This window comes from Rhipicephalus sanguineus, chromosome 5 (assembly GCF_013339695.2).
Source record: "Rhipicephalus sanguineus isolate Rsan-2018 chromosome 5, BIME_Rsan_1.4, whole genome shotgun sequence".
In the NCBI taxonomy this organism is placed as follows: domain Eukaryota; kingdom Metazoa; phylum Arthropoda; class Arachnida; order Ixodida; family Ixodidae; genus Rhipicephalus; species Rhipicephalus sanguineus.
This window is the reverse complement of record NC_051180.1, coordinates 35035885-35058933: the sequence shown is the minus strand read 5'-3', so window position 1 is coordinate 35058933 and position 23049 is coordinate 35035885. Positions and strand designations below refer to the sequence as shown.

General features: G+C 46.1%; 1 protein-coding gene across 1 annotated transcript; it reads left to right on the top strand.

Moving 5' to 3' along the window:
- The first annotated feature begins 6067 nt into the window (after nucleotides 1-6067).
- On the top strand, nucleotides 6068-7154 carry LOC119393484 (uncharacterized). Its single transcript, XM_037660525.2, has one exon. The coding sequence runs from the start codon at nucleotides 6201-6203 to the stop codon at nucleotides 6588-6590; it is 390 nt and encodes a 129-aa protein (XP_037516453.1). The 5' UTR covers nucleotides 6068-6200; the 3' UTR covers nucleotides 6591-7154.
- The last annotated feature ends 15895 nt before the right edge of the window (nucleotides 7155-23049 follow it).

Here is a 23049-nt window from a genome sequence, read left to right as displayed (position 1 = left end):
ACGATACAGGCGTCGTGTCAGGTGGACGCTGCATGTGGTTCGTATTGGCTCCACTTTTATAGCAGTGTAATAAACGTTACATTTGTGTTCCTAGGGTTCGGGGAGCTATATTCAAGCGTTGCTCGACCCCGGAAGAATACGCTAACAAAAGTTACGCGCGATATTCAAATCATCGCACCGTAACGGTCACTTCATTTCGATAATACTGACGCATGTGCTCTAACGTGAGGGCTGACGTTACGTCGCACCATAAGTTACTCTTTAAACGCCAGTGTTGTCGACCTGCCTGGCAAGCCCACGATGTGCACACAACTACTGCACTTACAAAACACGTCGATCCACCTCGTAACGCTTGGCTCAAAGCCAAAAAATGCAGCATAGAACTATACTCGCAGGCTGCTACGCATGAAACCGATTCCCACAAGGCGTGGAATCTGCCGAATGTATTATTATTATTATTATTATTATTATTATTATTATTATTATTATTATTATTATTATTATTATTATTATTATTATTATTATTATTATTATTAACATGCTCCATCCCTCAGAGTGCGCACCCGTAAGCAACGGTGCCGTGTAATTTGGATATATTTTACCAGAACGCTCGTGGTCTTCGCACTAAGACGCGCGAATTCTTTGCTAATGTTGTTTCGTCTTCTTTTGACCTTATTGCGATTTCTGAAACGTGGCTGTGCAGTGAAATTCCTTCCTGTGACTATCTTCCGTCGAACTACACCACCTTCCGCAGTGATCGGGACTTCTGTGCAACTAAACAAAAAGGTGGTGGTGTATTGATGGCTATAGACAGTTCTCTAAGATCTGTTAGACGCAAGGACATAGAAACAATTTCTGAATCAATTTGGATCGAAATTAGTCTTGAGCACTGTGAAAAATTGTTGATCGGATGTTTCTATGTATCGCCTAGCGTTTCACCAATTGCTTTTAATCAGATCGTCTCTTCTATTGAAAATGTGGTAATTTCACATAAGAAGCACAAAATTCTTGTACTTAGCGATTTTAACACACCAGGAATTGACTGGACCACACTTAAATTTTCTCATTATCATCATTTCTTAAAGAACAAATGCAGCGTATTGTTAGATTTTCTCGCTTTTAATTCCCTACAGCAGCACAATAGTATTGCCAATTCCTGTGGTAACGTCATAGATCTGTGTATTTCTAATAATCAACCTATCGAAGCATCACTCTCTCACATCTCTCTTGTTCGTCCTGACAAATTTCACCCACCACTCAAACTAACACTCTGTATTATTCCCAGAAAAATCGACAAAACGCCCAGATTTGCCTTCAAGCGAGGTGACTACGTTGGCTTGTACCATGACTTGTCCACCACAGATTGGTCACTGGTAACTGACAAACCCAATGTTGATGATCAAGTCGATCAGTTTACGGAGCTTATCTTGACCAGCATGCGCAAGTTCATTCCCCAGTATACACCTCATCATTGTAAATATCCCTCCTGGTTCTCATCAGAACTTATAAGTGCACTGAAACATAAAGATCGTGCACACAGGAAGTATAAACGTTCTGCATCAACTCATTTGAAGGAAGAATTCTGTCGTTTTCGTACTCTTTGTAAACGCCTTTATAAACGGGATCACAGTCTATATATTTCATTTTTAGAAAAAAGCGCGTCTGACAGGCCGGCTGAGTTTCGGAAGTATGTGCGCAAACGGTCGAGCAAAAGTGGCGAGTCCTTCAGGATACTGGACCCAAATGGAGTAGAAGTTCAAGCCGTTGCTGACTGTTTTGCCATGCATTTTTCATCTGTCTATAAGTCTCCAGCCTCTGTAGCTAGTAACGGTCGACAGGTTAAGGCAGTTGGCACAGCTGATGCTGTGTCGCTAGATGAAGATTCCATTTCAGAATGCATTAAGCGCTTGAAACCATCCTTTTCAGCTGGCCCAGATGGCATCCCCTCTGCCATACTAAAAGCCTATGGCAGTATACTTGTCCGAGTATTGACTACCATATTTAATAAGTGTCTGCATGCTTCAACGTTTCCTAGCATGTGGAAAACTGCTCGTGTTTTCCCAGTGTTTAAGTCTGGCTGTAAAAGTGACGTCTCGAACTACCGCCCTATTTCCCTTCTTTGTGCCGCATCCAAAATCTTTGAGCTTGCTCTTCACAAAATATTGTCTTTTGATGTAAAAAATTCATTGATTGTGAATCAGCATGGGTTTCTCGCTGGCCGCTCAACTGTCACTAATCTTGCCAGTTTCATGATGCAAGTCTCCACGCCTATTTCGCAGAGAGGACAGGTTGACGCTATTTACTGTGACCTTAGCAAAGCTTTTGATGTTGTCAGCCAGTCAGCCATTCGCTGCTTGTGGATAAACTTGCACACTTTGATGTTGATTCTTCAATTGCGAATCTCCTCCATAGCTATCTTCTTGATAGATTATGTTACGTTGCCGTTAATGGCCAAACGTCCTCTTTGTATAAAGCTACTAGTGGGGTTCCTCAAGGGTCGGTACTGGGCCCACTCCTCTTTTTAATTTATGTTAATGATGTTTCTTCTGTTTGGAATTCTTCTTTCCTTTTGTATGCCGATGACATAAAGATATTTAAGGAAATTCATTCAGTTATCGATTGTCGCTTGCTGCAATCTGATTTGTGTTCTTTTTCTGAATGGTGCAGGAGCAATAACCTCTCCCTAAATATTTCAAAAACCAAGGTAATGAGTTTCACTCGAAAAACATCTAGCGTGCCATTTTTATATTCTGTCAATTCTGTGTCGTTGTGTAAGATATGTGAGATCAATGATCTAGGTGTTCTTTTTGATAGCACCTTACACTTTTCTGCTCACGCTAAGCGTGTTGCTTTGCGGGGTCTTCGCACCCTAGGCTGTGTTTGCAGAATGTCTAGAGAATTCCGTTCTCCTGTGCCCTTCCGAAAATTGTACACCGCGCTATGTCTTCCTCAACTAGAGTATGCATCTGTGATCTGGAATGGCATTCCTAATTCCAGCAGCAACGTCATTGAGCGAGTCCAGAAAAAATTCCTAAGCATTTACAACCATCGTTTCGCTAGAAATGACTCTGGATCTCGTTCTAACGCTGCTGGATTATTATCATTGCCATCACTTTGCTGCCGACGAAATCGCGCTGATCTGTTATTTCTTTACAAGCTTGTGCATGGTATCATATCCTACCCTGTACTGCTCAACTGTCTTAATTTCCGAATTCCACGTAAGCTGACCAGAGAGAATAGACCTTTTCATGTAACCGCCTGCCTCTGTGAACATTCGACTATTGGCAGGATACAACGTCTTTACAATGCTTACTTTTTGGAGCTCGATGTTTTTCACAGCTCCCAGTCGTTGTTCTGCTCCGAGCTTTGCACTGTACTTACATAGCCTTGTACACTGTTGATATTTTTTTTCTGCCTGCGCATAGTTGTATATGTGCAATTTTGTAACGTTTATCTCCGATATTTTATTAGGAATGTTTCCTTTGTTTTTTTTTTTTGTTTTCTTTTTTCGTGCGCCAGTACAAAGACCTTACGGTTGTTCCTGGGCACATTAAATAAACGTTTGATTATTGATATTAGTAGTAGTACAGGTAGTAGTAGTAGTTGTAGTAGTTACCCGCGGGCATGCACTGTTGTACGATACATGAATAACGCGAAATAAGTCCAGTGTAATACGCGGAAATAATTCCCTACAAGTACAGTCTGTCAAATCATTAACTTTGACACCTCGTGGAACAACTCATACCTGACCCCATTACCGTCAACAACGCCAGGTCGCCTAGTGACGACATGTGATTGACGCAACGCCTCGTGCCCACTTGTTCAAGCCGCGTGACACCTTTGACAACCGCTGCGCTATTAATATACCTTGTGTATATGGGCATTACCGAGACACCAGGCCGTCGCCCAACGGCCACGTCGACGTTTCTTTTCCATTCACCACTTTTGGTATCTTTATTCCTGCTTGAACGATAATTATCGTCCAGGAGGAGCGACCTCCATCGCCGGCATGGCAGCGCTGCAATTTAGCGCGTCGACTTTCCCCTTTCCGTCCGGCGCTGAAGGCAATGGAAAAATTTGACGACTGGTTATGCTGGTCGCTACAAGGAACTTCGGTTTTCGGTCTAGTTCGGAAATAACAACTGCATTACTCAGGTGTGCAACAAACGCAATGATAAACTTCGCTTATTGTTCGTGAATGGATAAAAAGTGCCACACGCAGATAAACAAACTGGTTGACAACTCATTCAATTGGTATTTAATGGTGACAGTGCTCCCGTTATAACAGGGGGTAGCGAATATCAGCCAATACTTTCCATAACTATAGCTATCATTCAGCCCTACGCAGAATACATAGCGCAGAAACGAACACAAGACAAGAAGACGACGGGACGAGCGCTAACTTTCAACAAAGCAAATAGTTTTCTTTTTTTTTTAGTTTAGCGCCTATGTTCCTCTGTCCTGCGCTATGTATTCTGCTTAGCGATGACCAGCCAACACGCCCAAACCCCGTCCGAGATCATTCAGCAACGCTATAGCTAGAGCTGACCAGTGCTTGTAGTGTGCGAGTAAGTACGATATCTGAATACGGTCCGAAATATCCTTCCAGCCTCATTGCAGAATGGGAATGGAAGAGGCCCAGCAGAACATTGTCTTAAATATCGAATATGGTTCTTAAATGTACAGTGGTTTTTGAAACTAACCATATTACTTTGGTCAAGGAGCTGTCGTAAGCTTGCCCTAACCGAGTGGCTAGAGCATATCGAAAACGCCAGAACTTACACCGGAAATCACACTGCGCAGTGTGAATTTCCATTTAATGTCGTTACCAATAGACAACACTGCCACTTACGCTTCAAGGCAGATGAGAACTCGCGAACAAGTGCTCGAGCCAGCTGCTGCATTTTTGTATATAGCTCAAGGGCTCCCGACATTCCTCTAAGTATAACTCATGTTCAGTCATATTAGCTACAAAGCGATGCACGCTCTTTCAGGCTAGCTCGTTTCGCAAGTATTGAACTAGCAGTCCGCTTCGTCGCTCGCAGTGCGCTCCATTCCACTGTCAGTGATTTTTCGCCCTCTCCTTCTCACACTACTCATTATTGTAACTGCCCTCTCCCACTGCACCACGGGCGCTGAGCGGCTATATCTGCAAGGGCCATAAAAGTAGCGTCTTTTCCTCGCCATGTTCAAACACTTCCCTGCACCTGTCAAACCTCAGCTAAGAATCAAATATTTCCGACATCTCTTTGTATTGTAGCACTTACAACGAATTCGCTTATGCACCCTTTGCAGCCGCTGATTTGGCATAAAGCGCGCAAATGTGATTCCCATAAGCGATATGCGGCGTCTGGAATTCTGCTGCCCCTCCCTCACCCAAGCGACGTTCCACGAGTACGAGTAAGGGCGCTCGAAGAATTTATTGCGACGCACGTTCGCCCCGCAATGTAAGGGCCGCCTCTGGGATGCAATAAAAGTACGAGTAAAGTAAAACGACGCGCTCAGCGCGAATACGTGGCGCCTCTCTGAGAACTGCTGGCTTGCGTTATTGAGGGAAAAACCGCGCGACACGATCTTCACGATCTTCACGAAAAGAGAAGGCACGCACCACATGACGGCATGCCTAATCGCGCTGAGACCGCTTGTTTGAAAACACAAGCACGCGGCGCGTGCCAGTGCGCACACCTTTGGAGGTCGGCTCTCGCCGTTATCGCGGTGCGCGGCATACGCCCGGAGGCGCGTGACCGTAATCGCGGAACTACCCCCCCCCCCCTCCCTTTCCATCTTGCAATGTCAACACAAACGCGTACAGAGCTTTGGCGGCCGCGCGCCAGCGTTCACAGGTCCGAAAGCGAAACGCCATCGTAAAAGGATTGCAGGCAGCATATTTTGCCGGCGCCAGAATGTCGCGCCGGAGTACGCGTGCTGCAGTTCACCGTCTCGCCGCAAGGAGCGCGGCACATCTTTTCTTCTCTCTCTCTTTTTGCGACGTTGCAAGCGCGGCAGCCAATCACGGCTATGCGCCAGAATGGCGCCTTGGCCATCTGCCGCGCGAGGCCGGACGCGGCGCAGTTTGCGTCCGAGCACGTGACCCTACGCCTCAGAAGTCATCAGCGCGCGCCTCCACACACCCCTCATTCATTCTCGGACCGTTGCTCAGTTCACTCGTGCCGACTCGTGCGTACACCTGCTCAGCAACCATGGCCTTCATGATGCCCGTTGTGAAGAACGACTACATGATCTACCAGCAGAACGGTGGTAGCTCCAAATCCCGGCGCAGTTCATCGTGCAGTATGAGCAGCCGTGCTTCCCGTGGCCCAGCATCGGGCCAGACCAGTCTTTCCTGCTCGCCGGGCAGCGACGTCGAGGAGCGGTTACGTGCCGTCGAGTCTGAGCGGGGCACCCGGAGGACTTCGCGTGTCATGGACGTGCCCGTGGCGCCTAGATCGGCCTCGCAGTCTTCCCTCTACAAGAAGTTCCACAGCAGGGTCGTGGACAAACTGAGGAAGACCCTGCGTTCCAAAGACGACTCCGTCGTCAGCACCGAGGACACGTCTGTTGTGCAGAAGAACGGCCTGGCGTCGTCGTGATGTTGGCTTTTCCCATCTTAGCCGTTCCACTGCACCCTCAGACTTGTGACTGTACCGCGGCGCCCGTTAGCACCACCTTTCGTTACGCGCGAACATTGTTTTTCGTGGGACCACCGCTTGGTGCTCTCGCGCGGCACCGCGTTCCTTCGGTTCATAAGCCGCTGTGTACATATGTAGAGAGCTTCGGATTTCACGTGCCCTGCGGCGCAGGTAAGGGAGCATGCCAAGAAAAGGCCATTGTGATGTATGCTCGCCCGTGACTAACACGACGGTGCCTGCCTGCTGCCCAACACCTCTGTCTGCGCTGCATTCGTCCGGCCGGCCCAACGCGGTCCGAAACACCGCCGCGCCAGTTGTGCTGCTCATTCCGCGGGCCTTCAGTTATCATTATATAACGAACGCCGAAAATGCAATTGTGTGTATATATATTATGTATTGTATATCGCGAACTATCTGACATTTGTGCTGCCGATCAATTGCACGAAGAACGCAAGAAAAGTTTCAATAAACGGCGCGGTAGATCTCTGGCCCTTTGCAGGGCGGTTCTACCGGCCTTACCGAGAACACTGTGCAAGTTTCCTGTTCGCAGGTGGCCACGCCGCACTCCCGCGCCACGCGGGATGCAATGTTGCATGCTACAGCGTACGCGCCTCGTTTCCCTTTCAGATAAAAGTGTCCAGCGTCCAGAAAAGACACCGCTGCTCGCCAGTCTTATCGCTTGGCGGATGTGGGTGCGGCTCGGGTCCAATGAATGGAGCGGCGCCGTCGACCACAGGAAGTGGCGCACAGCCGCTCCGTTTGCACGGCCACGCCGAGTGGAAAATTCCCGGCGCTTGGCGCCTCTCTTCCTATTGGTCGGCAGCCGCCGCACCCCCGCCGCGGCTCACTGGATTGGGACGGCGTCAGCGGCGTGCCGTAAAAAGAAACAAAAACGCAACGCGTCTCTTTTTCCTCCACGCTCGAAGGCAGGAAACTTCTGCTCTCGCTCTCCGGCTTTTCCCTCGCTTGTTCGATCCGTTCTTCCCGCCACGCGATTTGGAATGCGTGGCTGCTCCATAAGCGGGTCATTTCTTTTCTTTTTGACCTCCGCCTTTTACCACTCAAGCTTGTGTGCGATGTAAAAGAGATGCTGCGGCAGCCTGTGCTCGTCTATTAATAAGCTTCGTTCATCACATATTCAAATATGTTTCTTTATGCGTATAAAAGAGCAAACCGTCTGACCACTCATGGATCTTATAATTCGCCAAGTATATTATTTAGTAAGTGCACCCATTCTCGAAAGCTGACATCAGGGATAGTAACGTGCTAAGACGCGTTGAGCGCACACATGAATGATACGCCAAGGTAACTTAGGGTTTCCCTTTAAAGTTGGATCATTTTCGTTTTGCGCATGACGAAATAGAAAGTTCAGCGAAGGAGAACTTTGGACGCTAGAAGTACATTTGCCGGAATAAGAAGCATTCAATTTTATATTCGTGCAGACTGTAATACTGAACGAGACACAATGGGCTCTATACAGCATGCTGCTAATTTGTTTAGTAATATGTTTTGAATTTGTGGTGGGCTTACTTGGCGCTGTATTGCTCGAACACGTATTTAATCGTTTGTAATCTAAAGATAATGCTGGTTGTACTGTTATAACGGTGCTCAAAAACAATACATGCTGATCGAGCCGTTGTAGAAACGAGTTGATCAACTAGATAAAACGATGTTAGACGCCACCAACCTTCCAACTTAATCATGACATTTCCAACAGGATATTGCACTCAGCATCTAAACATCGTTTACGTTTACTGAAATATAAGGTCGCAAGTGAACTCCAAACTTTTATTTCTTCGTATCGCAGGCGCCCTAATAGAGACATCGATGGCGTCGATGAGGGAGGTCCTAGACGTTTATTTCTTTCTCATTCAGCTCGTCCTCATAGTGAAATCATGCTAAAGCTGTCGAGCTTAGCGTCGCTTTATTGCTGAACGCAGCTTAATCCTTCGTATAATCAAGCACGCTAGACTGGCCGTTTAATCAGTCAAGGGGAGGGGGGGGCGACTTCCCGGAATTTGAAGGTGGCCAATACCACTCAATATTTGACTTTCGCGATTCGTTTTCTCTAGAAAACCAGTTCTTTACGAGGTACAGTTGTCGATAAAAACTGACCTACTACTCGCAATTTCCGGCGTCTGATCCGCAAGCTTGGCCCGTTTTCTTTGGCGCCCACTTTCATAGACTTAACGTTAAAATCGAGAGAGCTTATAGCTGCCAGGAATTGGTTGCTCGTTGCGATCGATAACTTCGAATTTACGCATCCTGCTTGTTAAAGGCAGCCTCAGCCCGCGCCTACACAATGCATGCATGGGCTTGCCGGGAGCTACGGTTTGACCTTTACGTCTGAAAAGCCGCAATGAGTGGACGAGTGCGCCTCCGTTGTTCTCCTTTCCTTATGTTTGTATGCTTCACGGTATCCTTTCCGCTTGCCTATTAAGGAATGGCCGGCATCCAGTCAAGCTCGTCTGTGATGGAAGCAGCCTGCGCTGAAACTGTATTAGAGAAGAAATAAACGCTTGCCCTTGCTGAGAAATGAGGTCCGTAGTTGGCAAAGGTCAAGAGAATGTCGCCCTTCGACGATGGAGCATGATGAAGACCCAGACGCACGTGTCGAGCAAGCGCTGTTCTTTGTAAAGGGAACCGTCCATCCTTCAAACGAACATCCTTTCCCGAAAGGTTAAAGGTAGCTTGACCAGAGCCGTTCCACTTGAGCGATCACCGAGCGTCCAAAAGCATGGTTAAAAAAGCACAGTGGCAAAGGTTAATCATTGCGTCGCCCTGTGTACCAGCGCGAGCCCTTTCTATCGCGTTCTGATACTTTACTTAAAAAAAAAAAAAACACGTTAGTATATATACTGGAATTGTTCTAGAAGATTTCAGGTAATCCACACGCTTAACACATATCATTAGTGAATACGGCCAGCCAATTAGAAAGAGAACTTACGAATGGAAAGCTTTTTCAATCCGGCCCCTGAACTTTTCGTATCGAGCAGTTAAATGTTACGAGCTGCATGCTGTAATCGATGTTAATGAGAAAGCCGAGGAAGACTATATGCGCTAAGCTTCGAATAAGAGGAGTCTTCGAGGTACATAATGATCTAGCTTATATTAATGCCCTCAAGACTGCCCTACTTTTGTCTTAAGTGACATGTATTTAATTAAAAAGAAACGGATATCATACACTCTAACATGTGTCCATTTCAATTCTATTTTGACAACTTACACGGTATACTGTGCATTATCTTGCGCATTAAGTTTAATCACTCCTCCTTGTCGTAAAATACGGTTTCTTGGCGAATCCCTCGCACTGAGGAAGCGTCATTGCTGAAGGCTAAAACAGGGTGTCTTCGGCGCTAAGTTTCTGCGAAGGCTCCGAAGCAAAAGCTCGTAACAAATTACTAGGCGATCCTGTGCCACGGAGATAGTTATATTTCATTATTTTCGTCTGCAGCAAATCAATGTATGGATTTATTTCGTTTTGTTTTGACGTAGAAATGAGTTATGGATGTCATTCGTTAGGCTTGTTTCCTTCGCCTGAACTGGACGTAGTTAAGGCCTGCGCTCCTTTGCTATGTACCACGCATTAACGAAACCAATTTATTAGGCATCCATCGAGAAAGTGATATGAACTTTTAACTCTGCTGAGCACCACACGTAGGGTTGGTACATAACCAATAATGCGAACGCATTGTCAATTCAGACGCAGAATTAGCTGAAAACAGTGTTTAACCATTGCAAAAGAATATCCGTTTATTTTTGTTGTTTTTTTCTACCCAATAGTGAATTTTTACGCGCAGCTGCGCAGGCAAAAGGCAGATATGAATAAATAGGAACACGGTGACACTTCTTGGACAACAAAGGGTATACACTCCTATTGAAAAGATCGATCTTTTTTTGGCGAGCTGTGAGATACGAAAGCGATATATATATATATATATATATATATATATATATATATATATATATATATATATATATATATATATATATATATATATATAGTTAAAAAAATCAAGCACGTAGGAAAAATTGTTCAGTAAAGGACTGACGTTTCGGCCGCGGGACCGGCCTTCGTCGGAGTCAACCGACGAAGGCCGGTCCCGCGGCCGAAACGTCAGTCCTTTACTGAACAATTTTTCCTACGTGCTTGATTTTTTTGAACTTTTACTTCCGGGTCCTTTGTTAGCACTTCATTGTTTATATATATATATATATATATATATATATATATATATATATATATATATATATATATATATATAGTAAATACAGGTTACATAGAATTATTGTCGTGCGGTCTCGATATATGTTAAAATTTCATTGATAGTGACTCGAATAAATGATAGTCCAGCAGGTCTCATCAACCGGAATTTATAACGAAGCATGACGTATCGGTTGGCTTCTGTCCCTTGCCTGCTTTCGTGGTGCACATTTAAACGGTGATACTACGAATGACCGTTCCTGTTATAAAGCTTTGTGAACTCGGCAGACCCGAATCGCAGAGCTTTTATTGGTAAGCGTTCTTTTCGATTGGCTGGGTTTTCGTCCAGCGTCCTTATTGGCACATTGGACTATTCCACACCGGTATAGTCATCCTTCTCTTTTCAATACTCGCGGGCAGCTTTCTGTGCCAGTGAAGAAATAGAGCTTCTCAGTACGTGTTACTGAGTTAAGTAGCGCAGGAAACCTTTAACAATGTTTTTGAGGCAATACTGAATATGCATGTGATTGTGAATGTGAATATGAATGTTTCTGAATCATCACAGCGTCCAGGATGCGAGGTTAACAATTTGCCCTAAAGCGGGAGAGTGAAAAAAAAAAAAGTCAAATTTACCGTTGAGTAGTGCTGTCTTCGCATTCTGTTGTAAACAATTTGTTTATGCTTTTTTTCTCAGCAGCATCCTTGTTAGCGCTTTGTCTTCGCAGTTTTCTCTCGTGAATTCACTGCCCCCTGACCGCGGGTACAGCTTTGGAGCCTCAAAGAAATAGACTAAATGCTGGCGTGCTTGCGGACCCGCATTGCCGAACGGCCCCTCATCGTGCCAAACGCATCCCGCATATTTCGCAATGTTACGAAAGGAGGCCAAGGGAAACGAGACTTTCGAAACTTGACCTGGCAGATCCTTGGCCGCTTTTTGTCTCGCGAAGGTGTGAAAAGGTAAAACAAATTACCGCAGTCAAACATGAGCATGTGAACGCCCTTGACTGATACACCCCGATCCAAAGCGGGGTGTTTGAAACCGTGGCCCAAGGGATGGGGCGCTCGAGCTTATCTGCTGCTGAGTAGCTCGTGGTGTCGAGTACTGGCCACAGCCACGAAGACATAAACAGCGAGCATATGTTCCTTACTTTTTTTTTTAACTTACAAGTGTCTTTGCTTGTGGCGTTATAGAAGACCGACTAGCCCAGCTTATTTAACTTACAAAAAAATAATAATAAAAGAGTGACGAAGCGTGCACCAAGTCACGCAAGGCTTGAAACAGCGAAAGTGGACGACTCTGAAGTCTAATCTGGTTGCTTCTAGGTTGTTGCTAGGGTTTAGCTAGGTTAGTCACGACACGGATGTCCAAACTCCAGAACCGAGCGTTCGCACCTCTCATAGATATACGGGCATGTCGTCGTGGGCGTAGGGCTCCCGTCGCTTCGGGAGCGCAGCTGGAGTGGCCTTCTTTGTTTCTCATTATTCTTTCTTCCTTTCTTCTTCTCTTTGTTCCTTGTATCTCTATTTAGTATCTTTCTTTCTATTTCTTTCTCTTTCTTCCCTTTCTTCCTCTCTGCTTTTTTCTGTCTTGGTCGTTAATGCATTAAGCTGGGCTAGTTGGTATTGATTGTATGCTTCCATATTGCTAGCGAACACACACAAAGGACGACATAGAAGGAGCGGTGGTCCTGTCTAGCGGTGGTCTGTCTCCTTCTATGTCGTCCTTTGTGTGTGTTCGCTAGCAATATGGAAGCATACTGTCTTGGTCGTTCTATTTTTTTTTATCTCTTTCTCTTTCTGCTTCTTTCGCTCTCTTTCTGTGTTTCTCTTTCTTTATCTTTCTCTCTGTGTATCTTTCTCTGGTCTTTCTATCTTTTTATGTCCTTATTCCCATTATTTCTCTCAATTTTCCTCTCTCTTTCTCCCTATAGCTTTCTCTCTCTCCCTCTCTCTCAGTGGACCAGTGGCGAGTAGTGGGATTTGCCCAATTTCTGCGGCACATACCCGTTCATGATGATGATGGTTTTCTGATGGGCCGCACAAATTACGGTTAGCTTAAACGGCTTCGCTGTTAAACATCTAAAAATCCAAGCCAGTTCCACCCCAAGTGAAATTTGTGTGAAGCCAGCGCTGGCTGTACGAACTGCGGAGCAATGATTTGCCCTTGTGCTTATCTTGTGCTTATCTGTCCTCACCTGGCGGTGGCGTTCCAAACGTGCAGCCTGCTCGGCTTATGTGTGTGAAACATGGGACCTGCACGACACCAAATCGAGACATGACACTGTGTCTAACTCCAGACGCTGGCGTTCCGCTGGCACGGAGAGCCCTTCGGCGACGCTGGCGGTCACGGGTAAGCAAGCGCTGGCGTTCCAAACGTGCAGCCTGCTCGGCTTATATGTATCAAACGTTGGACCTGCGTCACACCAACTCGAGGCACGAGACGACGACAGGGCGAAACTGTTCCGCTGTTAAAAGATATAGCTAGGCTTGCCTATCGAAACGACGACCAGCGCTTCGGAGGAAATTTATCCTTGCTGCTCTCACCTTTACCACACAGTGTATAGTGCCATCTGCCAGTTTTGGCGTTACTTTGCCCGTTGCTTTCGTAGTGTGATTTCAGTCCTGGCTTAAGAAAGACAAGTTATCGAAAGTAATTTGGGCAGACCAGGGTCCTGTCTCAGCACCAGCCGATAAAGCACCGGAGAGAAAGGGAAAAGGTTATATAATATTAGAAAAGAGGAAAATAAATAGGTAAAGAAAGAAAGAAGAAAAGAAGGAAAAAGGAAAGAAAAAAGAAAGAAACAAACAAAAAAGAAAGAAAGAAAAAGAAAGAAAGAAGAAAAGAAAGAAAGAAAGAAAGAAAGAAAAAAAAGAAATAAATAAAGAAAGAAAGAAGAAAAGAAAGAAACAAACAAACAAAAAAAAGAAGAAAAGAAAGAAAGAAAGAAGGAAGGAAAGAAAGAAAGAAATAAACAAAAAAAGAAGAAAAGAAAGAAACAAACAAAAAAGAAGAAAAGAAAGAAAGAAAGAAAGAAAGAAAGAAAGAAGAAAGAAAGAAGAAAGAAAGAAAGAAAGAAAGAAAGAAAGAAAGAAAGAAAGAAAGAAAGAGATTGTACAGTGAACCAAAGGCGTGTGGTTCTTGATTGGTTGCGCAAGGTTGAGGTCCGGGTTGAAAAGCCGCTGCGTAAATGCAAGGTCGGAGCAATGGCCGGTGGCGAACAAATGACACAGTTATAAGGAGGCGACTATTCTATGCTCACGCACACAGGTGAAATTCACCAGAGAGAACTATACGCTTTCATTTTCCCAATCTCAATATACAGGCATCCTCAAAAGTAAGAAAAGTGGGTCAATCTCTTCCAGGTATTTCGTCCTCGACCTTTTTGTGGAAGCGCTCGTTCCGTTCAGTCCAGGCGCTGTATGCAACAACAAGTTCATTTCTCTCTACGGTATACACAAGCGCGGAAAGGTATCGTAGGTAGGCCAGTGGCATTGGCTATTCAGACTAGCACAATAGGCGTTGGCTTCGCCGCAATACGACGCGGAATCCCGCACGTAACCGTCCATTTAAACGTGTCTGTCTCAACACCTTTAGCGCGAACAACGCTCTTAAAAGCAGCCGTTATACGTACGGTTGCGCAAGGCGGCATGTCTTGTTCACCGCGAGCGTCTCAGGTGCAAAAGACCCGCGTTAGGTACGTCACAAATATACATGCTACAACCTTCTGCGCCTCCAAGAATGGGGCGCTTTTGTACAGAAGAAGCCTGCCGTGTATAAAGAATAACTGTCGCTTCATTTAATAATAGCCCGGCGTTTATTGCCACGAATCTGTCCATACATTACCGAGGCTCCGCAGCTCGCATTCACGATCACGTCTCACTGTTTGACTTCGATTGTCTTCGCAGAGAATACAGGGGCTCCGAGACTGCAGTACTGTATGTTCCTATTTTTTTTTTTAAGATATACATTACGCAAGTAGTTTCGAGGAATGGTTTGGAGCGAGCTTTTATCGGGGCTCTAAAATTGGTTTTACTCAATTCGAAATCGCCACACCGTTTACGCTATTCCTTTGATGCTTTCATAGATTAAAGCGTACAGAGAGTAAGAGCCCCGCTCGGGATTCATGCGAATTCGTAACGTTCTCTGTAATCTTTTTAGGGCCCCTTGATGCCAGCTTTGAAACATCACGGAATGTGCCTCAGACGTAGTGACTATGTAGTAACAGGCATATTGGCTGAGCCGAGATTGCTTCTATATATAAACGCGAGAGCGTAAGGCTAAGTATAAGGTAATTCGTTGCCTTGATATGCGATGCAAGCGGTGATGTGTAAGCAACACACCTACGTACAAGTAGCCCTACACTCTAAGAAAAAAAAAAAAAAGGGAAGTATGTGTTACTCTTTTCGGTGACTCCTGACTTGCCACGTATATGACTCCCTTTAAAGAGTCACGTCGACTCCCTTTTTTGGGTCCGACGACTCTCCGAAGAGAGTGTAATGATCTACAGGAGAACTTCACATTCATCTCGAAATTTCAGCGCGCACAAAAGGCAACGGCACAGTTTTAACGAGACTGTTTGCAGGCACAGTTGGTATTTAATTAAAGGGACACTAAAGAGAAACGATGAATCGGTTTAGATCGATACATTGCGCTCTGAGAACTCTAATGTTGTTAATTTAGCCATCATAGGTTTAATAACAGAGGAGAAAATCAAATTCAAAGCTTCATTTGTAAGTTTCACGCCGAAATCTCCCCGCGTGACGTCCCAGGTTTCAAAGTGTAGTTATCGTATATTTTGGCGCCATTGGCTCAAGAAAATTACCTCAAACTTGGTATGTTAAGTCTATGGCCCCGCTCAGAGGACATTGTACTTCATTTTTACCGATTAGGAACTACGTAGTCCCTGGTAGGCGCCGTCAAAACATGTGACGTCACGGCGAATGATGCGGAAACTTCAAGGTGGCGTCGCCACCCACATTTTGTTTTTGCGCGCTTTCTCGCTTACTAAGCGTCTTCTTGCAGCAGGCGTGGTGTTTTTGGTATCGTGAAAGAGTAGTTTACTAATATTAGAACAATTGTCTTGCTCTTTAGTGTCCCTTCAAAGACACAATTTAGCTGCGAAGTAAAAGCACACTTTCCCACCGTCTTCTCTCAACACTAAATAAATATAGTCTATGCGATGAAAACATAAGTTACATCCCTAAAAACGCATTACTTTAACTGCTATTGTGAATGTTAACCTTACTTTAGTGTGTCTTGAAGTGTGTTCCCTGCCGATTTCTTTATAAATTGCTAAATTCCCATTTTTGTTCTGTTTTACTCTGTGTATTTCTGTTTTAATGTTAAGAAGCGTCTTCACTGGAAATTCTCGTCATGTTGCTGCTTGTATTGTACGGACAGGTGGGACCAGTCAAGCTGCCTTTAAGCAGCTTTTATCCCGCCATTCTTGCTGTTTATGTATGCTGTGTACCTACGTGGTAATGATAAACTTCAAACGTACAAAGGGAGGAACACAACGACAGGACGAGGCGCTCGTGCTGTCATCGTGCTGCTCCCTTTATGTGCGTTTTCCCTTCGAGGATAAATTACGTCCTTAAGGACACGGTGCAGGGGACACAGTGCAGACATTTCGCGCATGCTCAGTGAAGACTGCTGGTGCTTGTATGTCCTGTAATTTCCAAAAATAAACAGATGAGATTCAAGCGCTCGTTTGTCCCTTACCTACGTGTCCTTGTCTTTTGTGCGCGCTGCATTTTTGCGATGTGTAACGATCTCCAAACAGAGAGTTGAGGTGTCCCTCAACTCTCTGAGGCAAGCCAGGACACGCAAATGAGAGTTGAATGACTTTTTTTTTTTCTTACCGCGATAAGTAGAACATCTCTCCGCATAGTCTCGCATGCCATTAAGCATCCAGATTCCCCACTGAAATAGCACAGTGCATTTTCCTAGCGCATTGTTAGAGGGATTCAATGAGGATCTACTTACAAACGTGTATTTATACCGCCGTACGCGCTTTAATGAAAGGTCATCCAGCTGTAGCGTTAATAATAAGGCTCGAGCGATGCCGCTTCTGGATGAACTGCGTGTCTGCGACAGCCCATGGGAGCTTTATCGTGTTCTACACTAAAGCATTAGCCAGTAGTTGGGCAGTGTTTACTGATTGGTCTCAGAATGGGAACAACAGGAGAGATATTTACGATGCGACTTTCCGGTCACGTAGAATATTCACATGTTAAATACGTTCTCTATCTGGTCTCCTACAGTAAACAGGAACAGAAGTGAGGAGAGATGTGTTCATACGACATTGTTCTTAAGCAAGCAAGCAAGCAAGCAAGCAAACAAGATATCCGGTGTACGTGTTGAGACGAAGCGTTACTCGCGGCAGAACGTTCGCAGGGCGCCGTATTTAACGACGAGTGCAGAGAATCTGCATTTATTTTTATTTTTATTTGACTTCAGGAATGTGCTGCATCCGCAGTGTGTAGTGCAACAGAACTGCCTGCATGCGAAAGCACCTCTTGAATTCTGATACCACCAGACAAGCAGCTGCAGCAGTTTAATACGCATCTGGCATACCAACTCAGAAAAAGACTCGCAGGAATTTGTTTTTCGCAGATGCGAGGGCTTTTTCAAGGTCAGTACGTTGCATTCGGTAGCGCGCGTTAATCAGATCGTTTCTTTTTTTTTTTTTTAAGGAGGGCATAGCTCGGAACAGCAATAAAAACAAATACAGAAATGATCGCGGAACGATGCTGAAATACAAGATTTTTTTAGAGCACGCTCATATCGAAATTTGAACTAGACTCGGGATTTTCGATGAGTGGATATGGTTTGAACAGTGGCGGACTTGATTTCGGAGTTGTAATATATTAATTAAGCCAGTTAATAGCGTTGGGTTAATCACGTTATACTGGATAATGTAGCTGAAATATTCATGCGCAGCGCTTCCGTGAAGCTCTTGTGGTTATTCGTCTGTGTGCATCACAACGTAACCCTCAATTGAGTCTGTTAACCTCGCTCAGCGAAAGTTATCACTTTAGTTCTAATCCTCTGCTATCTACGTTTAACAATGTCGCTGCTCAAACCAGCGGTATAATAAATCAATGGATGGATGGATGGAAAAAAACTTCATTAAAGTCCTTCGGAACGCGCTCTATAGCACGTAGCGGGCCGCTCCCACGTCGGAAGAGAAAGACCAAGTCTCTCTGCTGCGTCGCGGGCCTGTTGGACTGGCCATAGCTGTTCTTCGAGTCCCGGGGCTACTAATAGCAGCCTCCCATTTGGATGGCGTGATGACTTCGCCGCCGCGTAACCATGTCGTAAGACAAATGTGCGAGTTACCTCATTTAGACCGCTAATCCTAATCATCAGTTTATATTGTTGTTAACCACACATACTTTTTTCTAATGTCACTTCATTCCTACGCTTACTTAGGACGCTCTCCCAGAGACGTTACATCTGGGCCTTGTTTTGAAAATGTGTCACCCTATGGTATATGCTTTCTAGCTCTCGTAATGTTAACAAACTTGATTGACTGAATTGGTTCAATTCAGTTTCCTTTATCAGTTTGTTTTCTTTCTTTTTGTTCGTCATGTCACAAATGCACGCACGTATCATAGTAACAGCGTGGTCTTTTTTTTTTTTTTTTCACACGAAAGTAGCGACCACGGAGTGTTTTCAAGTAGGAAAATGAACGCAAGGTATTACGCTGACCTTCAAATGCAAGCGGAGGAATTAAAGGCTCGTGTGGCGAGTGGAAACATATAACGAATAAAGCAAAGCCTAACATTTAGCCTTGAGTGATGAGCCGTCCGATCTTCACTTCGGCCTTTAAAGGTGGACGCATGGCACTCGGAGCCGCCAAAACGTCCATAGGCGGGTGAGGCATCTTGCCAGTGATGGACTGCATCGACGACCACCTGTTCGTGTTAAACGAAAAGGTTGTGTTATCGTTACGCAAGAACGGCGCGAACACACCCCCGCACTATGCGTTAAAGCGAGGCGCCCGAAGCTGCAGCTCTCCGTGGCGCTTCTGGCGCCTCGGACGACCCCATTCCTGCGTTTGCGAAAGGTTGCTCCAAATTCTCCAGCGTCATTGCAGGAGCCCCAAAGGTACCCGTGAACGAAGAAGAGGTGCCGGGCCGCATCTAAAAATAACGGGGGGTGGCGGGCAGCCGAAGCAGCGCAGCGCCAACCCCAAAGACGCGTGCATTCCTTTTCGTGCAAAGCACGACGGTCGGGAGAGAGACAGATGCATACGGCTGCATCTTCCTTCCTCTCCAGCTTCCCGGGAAAAAAAAAAAAAAAACGGTGGGCGTAATTCGAAAGCGAAAAGGCTTGGCAGAAAGAGAGATGCGTAGAGGAAGGCGCGTGCTGGCGAGAGAAGGGAAGACGAGAGCGACGGCGGCGGGCGCCGACGGAGTTGCCGGCGCCACATCGTCATCACGATCAATGAACTGAATGACGTCACAAGTAGCCGTCGCCATGGAGACGGCTCTCGCTCGACCCGACGGCTACATACACTCTACCGTCGGCGTGGCGGCAGCCTGCCGCCTCGCGAAAATACAGACGACCTTCTCCTACCACCCTCCGCACTCCTGCACTGGCGTAACCGGCGGCCGGCGTGGCGGTATGCTGCCGATGTAAACACACCTTCACCCTCGCCTCGACGGCCTTGCCGACCCAGTGGTGTGTGCATGGGCGGCCTGCTACACACACGCACACCCCTCCTCTACCGAAGCTCGGCGACTGCAAGAGCTAGTATCATAGCGAACGGAAAACAGGAAGATCGCAGTGTGTCACATTGCACACGAGAGCTAATGGCTTCCGGTTGTACACCTGTTGCATTGGGAGAGAAGAGAAACGACCGGCACATGGACTCGTTAACGGAGCGTTGTACTTTCATTGAGCAGTGCATGCGATCCTTCCTTTTTCCTGTGGGTCTAGGGAAATTGCAGGTGCTTGGCATTCGACGCAGTTCTCATTGCATTTGCATTTGTTCACAATAAAGCACGTGCCCCAATGGTAAAACTGGAGCCTACAGCATTAGTGCAGAAATCTCGTTCCTAACACCAGTGCCATGAGATAAGCCCTCAAAGGTTACGTGTAACTGACGCACAAGGCTACTGACAATCTATTTACAATGAGTCCAAACACTGGACCAAGACAGCGACCGAGCAGCAAGCGACACCAGCTCGCTTTCATGTCGTCATCGCTCGAGTTAACGCTGAGGCGGCCTTTATAGCCTCTGTTTTGTTTCAATATGTATCGAAATGCACTGATTCTCTAGTTAGCTCTTATCGCGTGAAGTGGAACATCAATGCACAATAAAGTAATTTATTACTTTATTGTACATTATTGGCTAAAGGATAATGCTCCGTCTCGATCTGCTATATTCTGTTGTCGACCTAGTCAATCCGCCTTGTACGTTTTACTGTGCTGCCCTCTGCCGTTTTGGTGGGGTTTTGGTAGGGGCCCGGATAACTGGTATCGCCAGAGAGAAAGCCTCCGAGATCAAGAGGCGTATCGCGACTTTTCCGCTAGGGGAAGGGCGCATGCGCCGTGACATCGTGAAAAAAGGCGGTTTGCTGTGCCGCCGTCGTTTGTCAACACAGGGCCGCATACAAGCCCCGCTTCGACCATCACGAGGTCAAGTTCTGATTAATGACATTAATTTGTAAAATGACAAGAGCAAGGAGTTTCGCGCAACTTGATGCTCTTGGTCACGTGGCAGCTTATCGTCCCTCACTTAACGCTTTCTACACCTTACACGCTGGTAAATTTTGCCGCAGGCAGGCCGCTTTGTTCAACTGGTCCGGACGCTTTCCGGAAGATTCCCGTAGCGCTCAGCCGGCACCACCCTCTCCCTCGCACGGTGGCCCCTTGGGAGGCGCGACCCAGTTCCTGAGTGTCTGGGAATGCAGACTGGAGTGAATGCGGAAGAGAGTGGCCGGGACGTCCTGATGGCCCGTGTTGAAGCGGAACCGACGCCGCTGCCCGCGGATGCCTCAGCCCCCTGCGACCTGTGCCGTACGAGAGCATGGTGCGGTCAGCTCATTCAACGAGTTGCTGCAAAACACGCAGAGATATCGTGTAGCGGCGTGCATGTAAGTGCGATAAACAATAAAAAGGCGAGAACAAGTCGACGGTATGCCCATAGGCGTGCGCACAAGATGGCAAGCCACCCTCCCCCCCCCCCCCCCCTAATCATTTAAGGGGGGCGCCAAGTATGCCCCATACCTTCACTCAGTCAGATATGTTACTTCATTGTTGGATGTGCAAAGTTAACACAACACACGTTTTTGACGATAACAGCAAACGAGTATCCCTGATGTTACATGAAAAAAAAAAAAACTGTTTACTTTCCGTCTTAGTGCCTTTCGTCGAGGCTCCGCGAGGCTCTGCGGAGCTCCGCTCTTGACGAACAAACCTGGGCGACCCAGCACGCCCGTGAGGCGGCGTTGAGGCAAGCCCTTGACGTCCCCTCATGGGAGGCCTAGGCCCGGCCACTTAAACCTGCTGGTTTCCCTTAATAAAGTTTATTCCTCCTCCTCCTCCTCCTTTCCGTCTTTATTCCCGGAAACACGGTGACCAAAAGAGGCCGTTGTGGGAAGTAATGTCAATTTTTACATCCATTGCGAAGCTAGCTAGTAGGAGAGAGAGAACACAAGTCTACTACACGTTGTAAAACAAAACGCACCCCACAAGTTCCCGGCTTCCCCCCCCCCCCTTTTCGGAGGGACCCTATAGAGGCTGCCGTAATATGTTTGCCGTATCACGAATCATAAACGGGTATGTGCCACAGAAATTGGGCAAGTCTGACTACTTTCACAGTTAACCCAACATTATAGGGAACGGAAATGTAAGGAATGGGTTGAATGAGTACATGATCAGTCAGTTCAAGATGATGTTCCTTAATTCGCCAGGAAAGAATCTACCGACGACAACTATACGAGGCACTTGCATAGGTTTGATCTATGCGAACTTTGACTTGCCTTCTATAACCGAGCTATGCAAGCCTATTGCCGTATATCCCACTGATCACAAAGAACTAATATGAGGTCCTGCTCTCGTCTGGGGACCCGGCGTTGCAACTTGCTGCGGTGACTCGGGCTGCCGATTTCATCGCGGTGAGAGGCATGACCGTGTAGACGTGGCGTAGGACCGCGCAGTGGTCCAGGGACCCGGGGGGTCCAAACACACTTTCAAATAAAGTTTTTCTCTCTCTCGAGATGCCTGTGAAATCGACGTGGGACGCTCCTCCCGGTCCTCACTACGACAACAGGGACTTGTGCTCTGTGATGAGTAACTGTCGTCTTGGCTATGAAGCTGACTTCTCGGTAATATTGCTGAGTAATCGTTAATAAATAGATGAGTTCTCGTTAATAATTGCTGTCTCTCGCATTCATACTTGGGGTCACCCTCGGTCAAACCATTCGGCTGGCTACTGCGCCAAAAAGTAACGTTACTGTTACTTTTGAAAAATAATGAAATTACTTTGAAATTACTTTAACAAAAGCTTATCATTGATGTACTAACAGCACATATACATTGAAATCTCAGAGACATTTGTTGCATCGCAGAAGCAGCTGCCTCGCACCCAGGCTTGAAGTTGATTGACTTGTCGGTTATTTTTCTTTCCTTCCTTGGTCAATTTTTTATGCCATGAAGCAAGTGAACATGCCATATTTTAGTCAAAAGTAGTAGAGAAACTAATTAGCAACTTTCTCGAAGTCATCCATTGTATTAATAAGGTAATATAAAGATTACCGAAGTAATCCATTATATTACTAAATTACCAGCCAAAAGAATTATTTACATTACATTACTCATTACAGCGAAATGTGATTTCATTACTGTCAAGTCTGCACAGAGCACTCCGTCTGTGTGTTCGTCCTGTATCCATGCTTCCGTTCGTTGCGTTCCATACACGCTCAGTATAATGCAGTCTTACCAACTAGCTCGGATACAGAAACCTAGACCACTGTATCTGCCGGTAACACACGCTCGCACATCGTGCAGCCGCAGCATTACGTAAGGCGATGAACCCGGCTAACGAAGTATTAGCGTTAAGGTTTCTCGAAATAAGGTTACATAAGGCTAAGCCCGGAAGACACCCGACACTCTACTGTGTTCCTGCGAAAACCCAAGCAGACAAAAACTAATTATTATACAGACAGCGAAGCCTGTGTACGTCTACCTGTACGTTGCATATC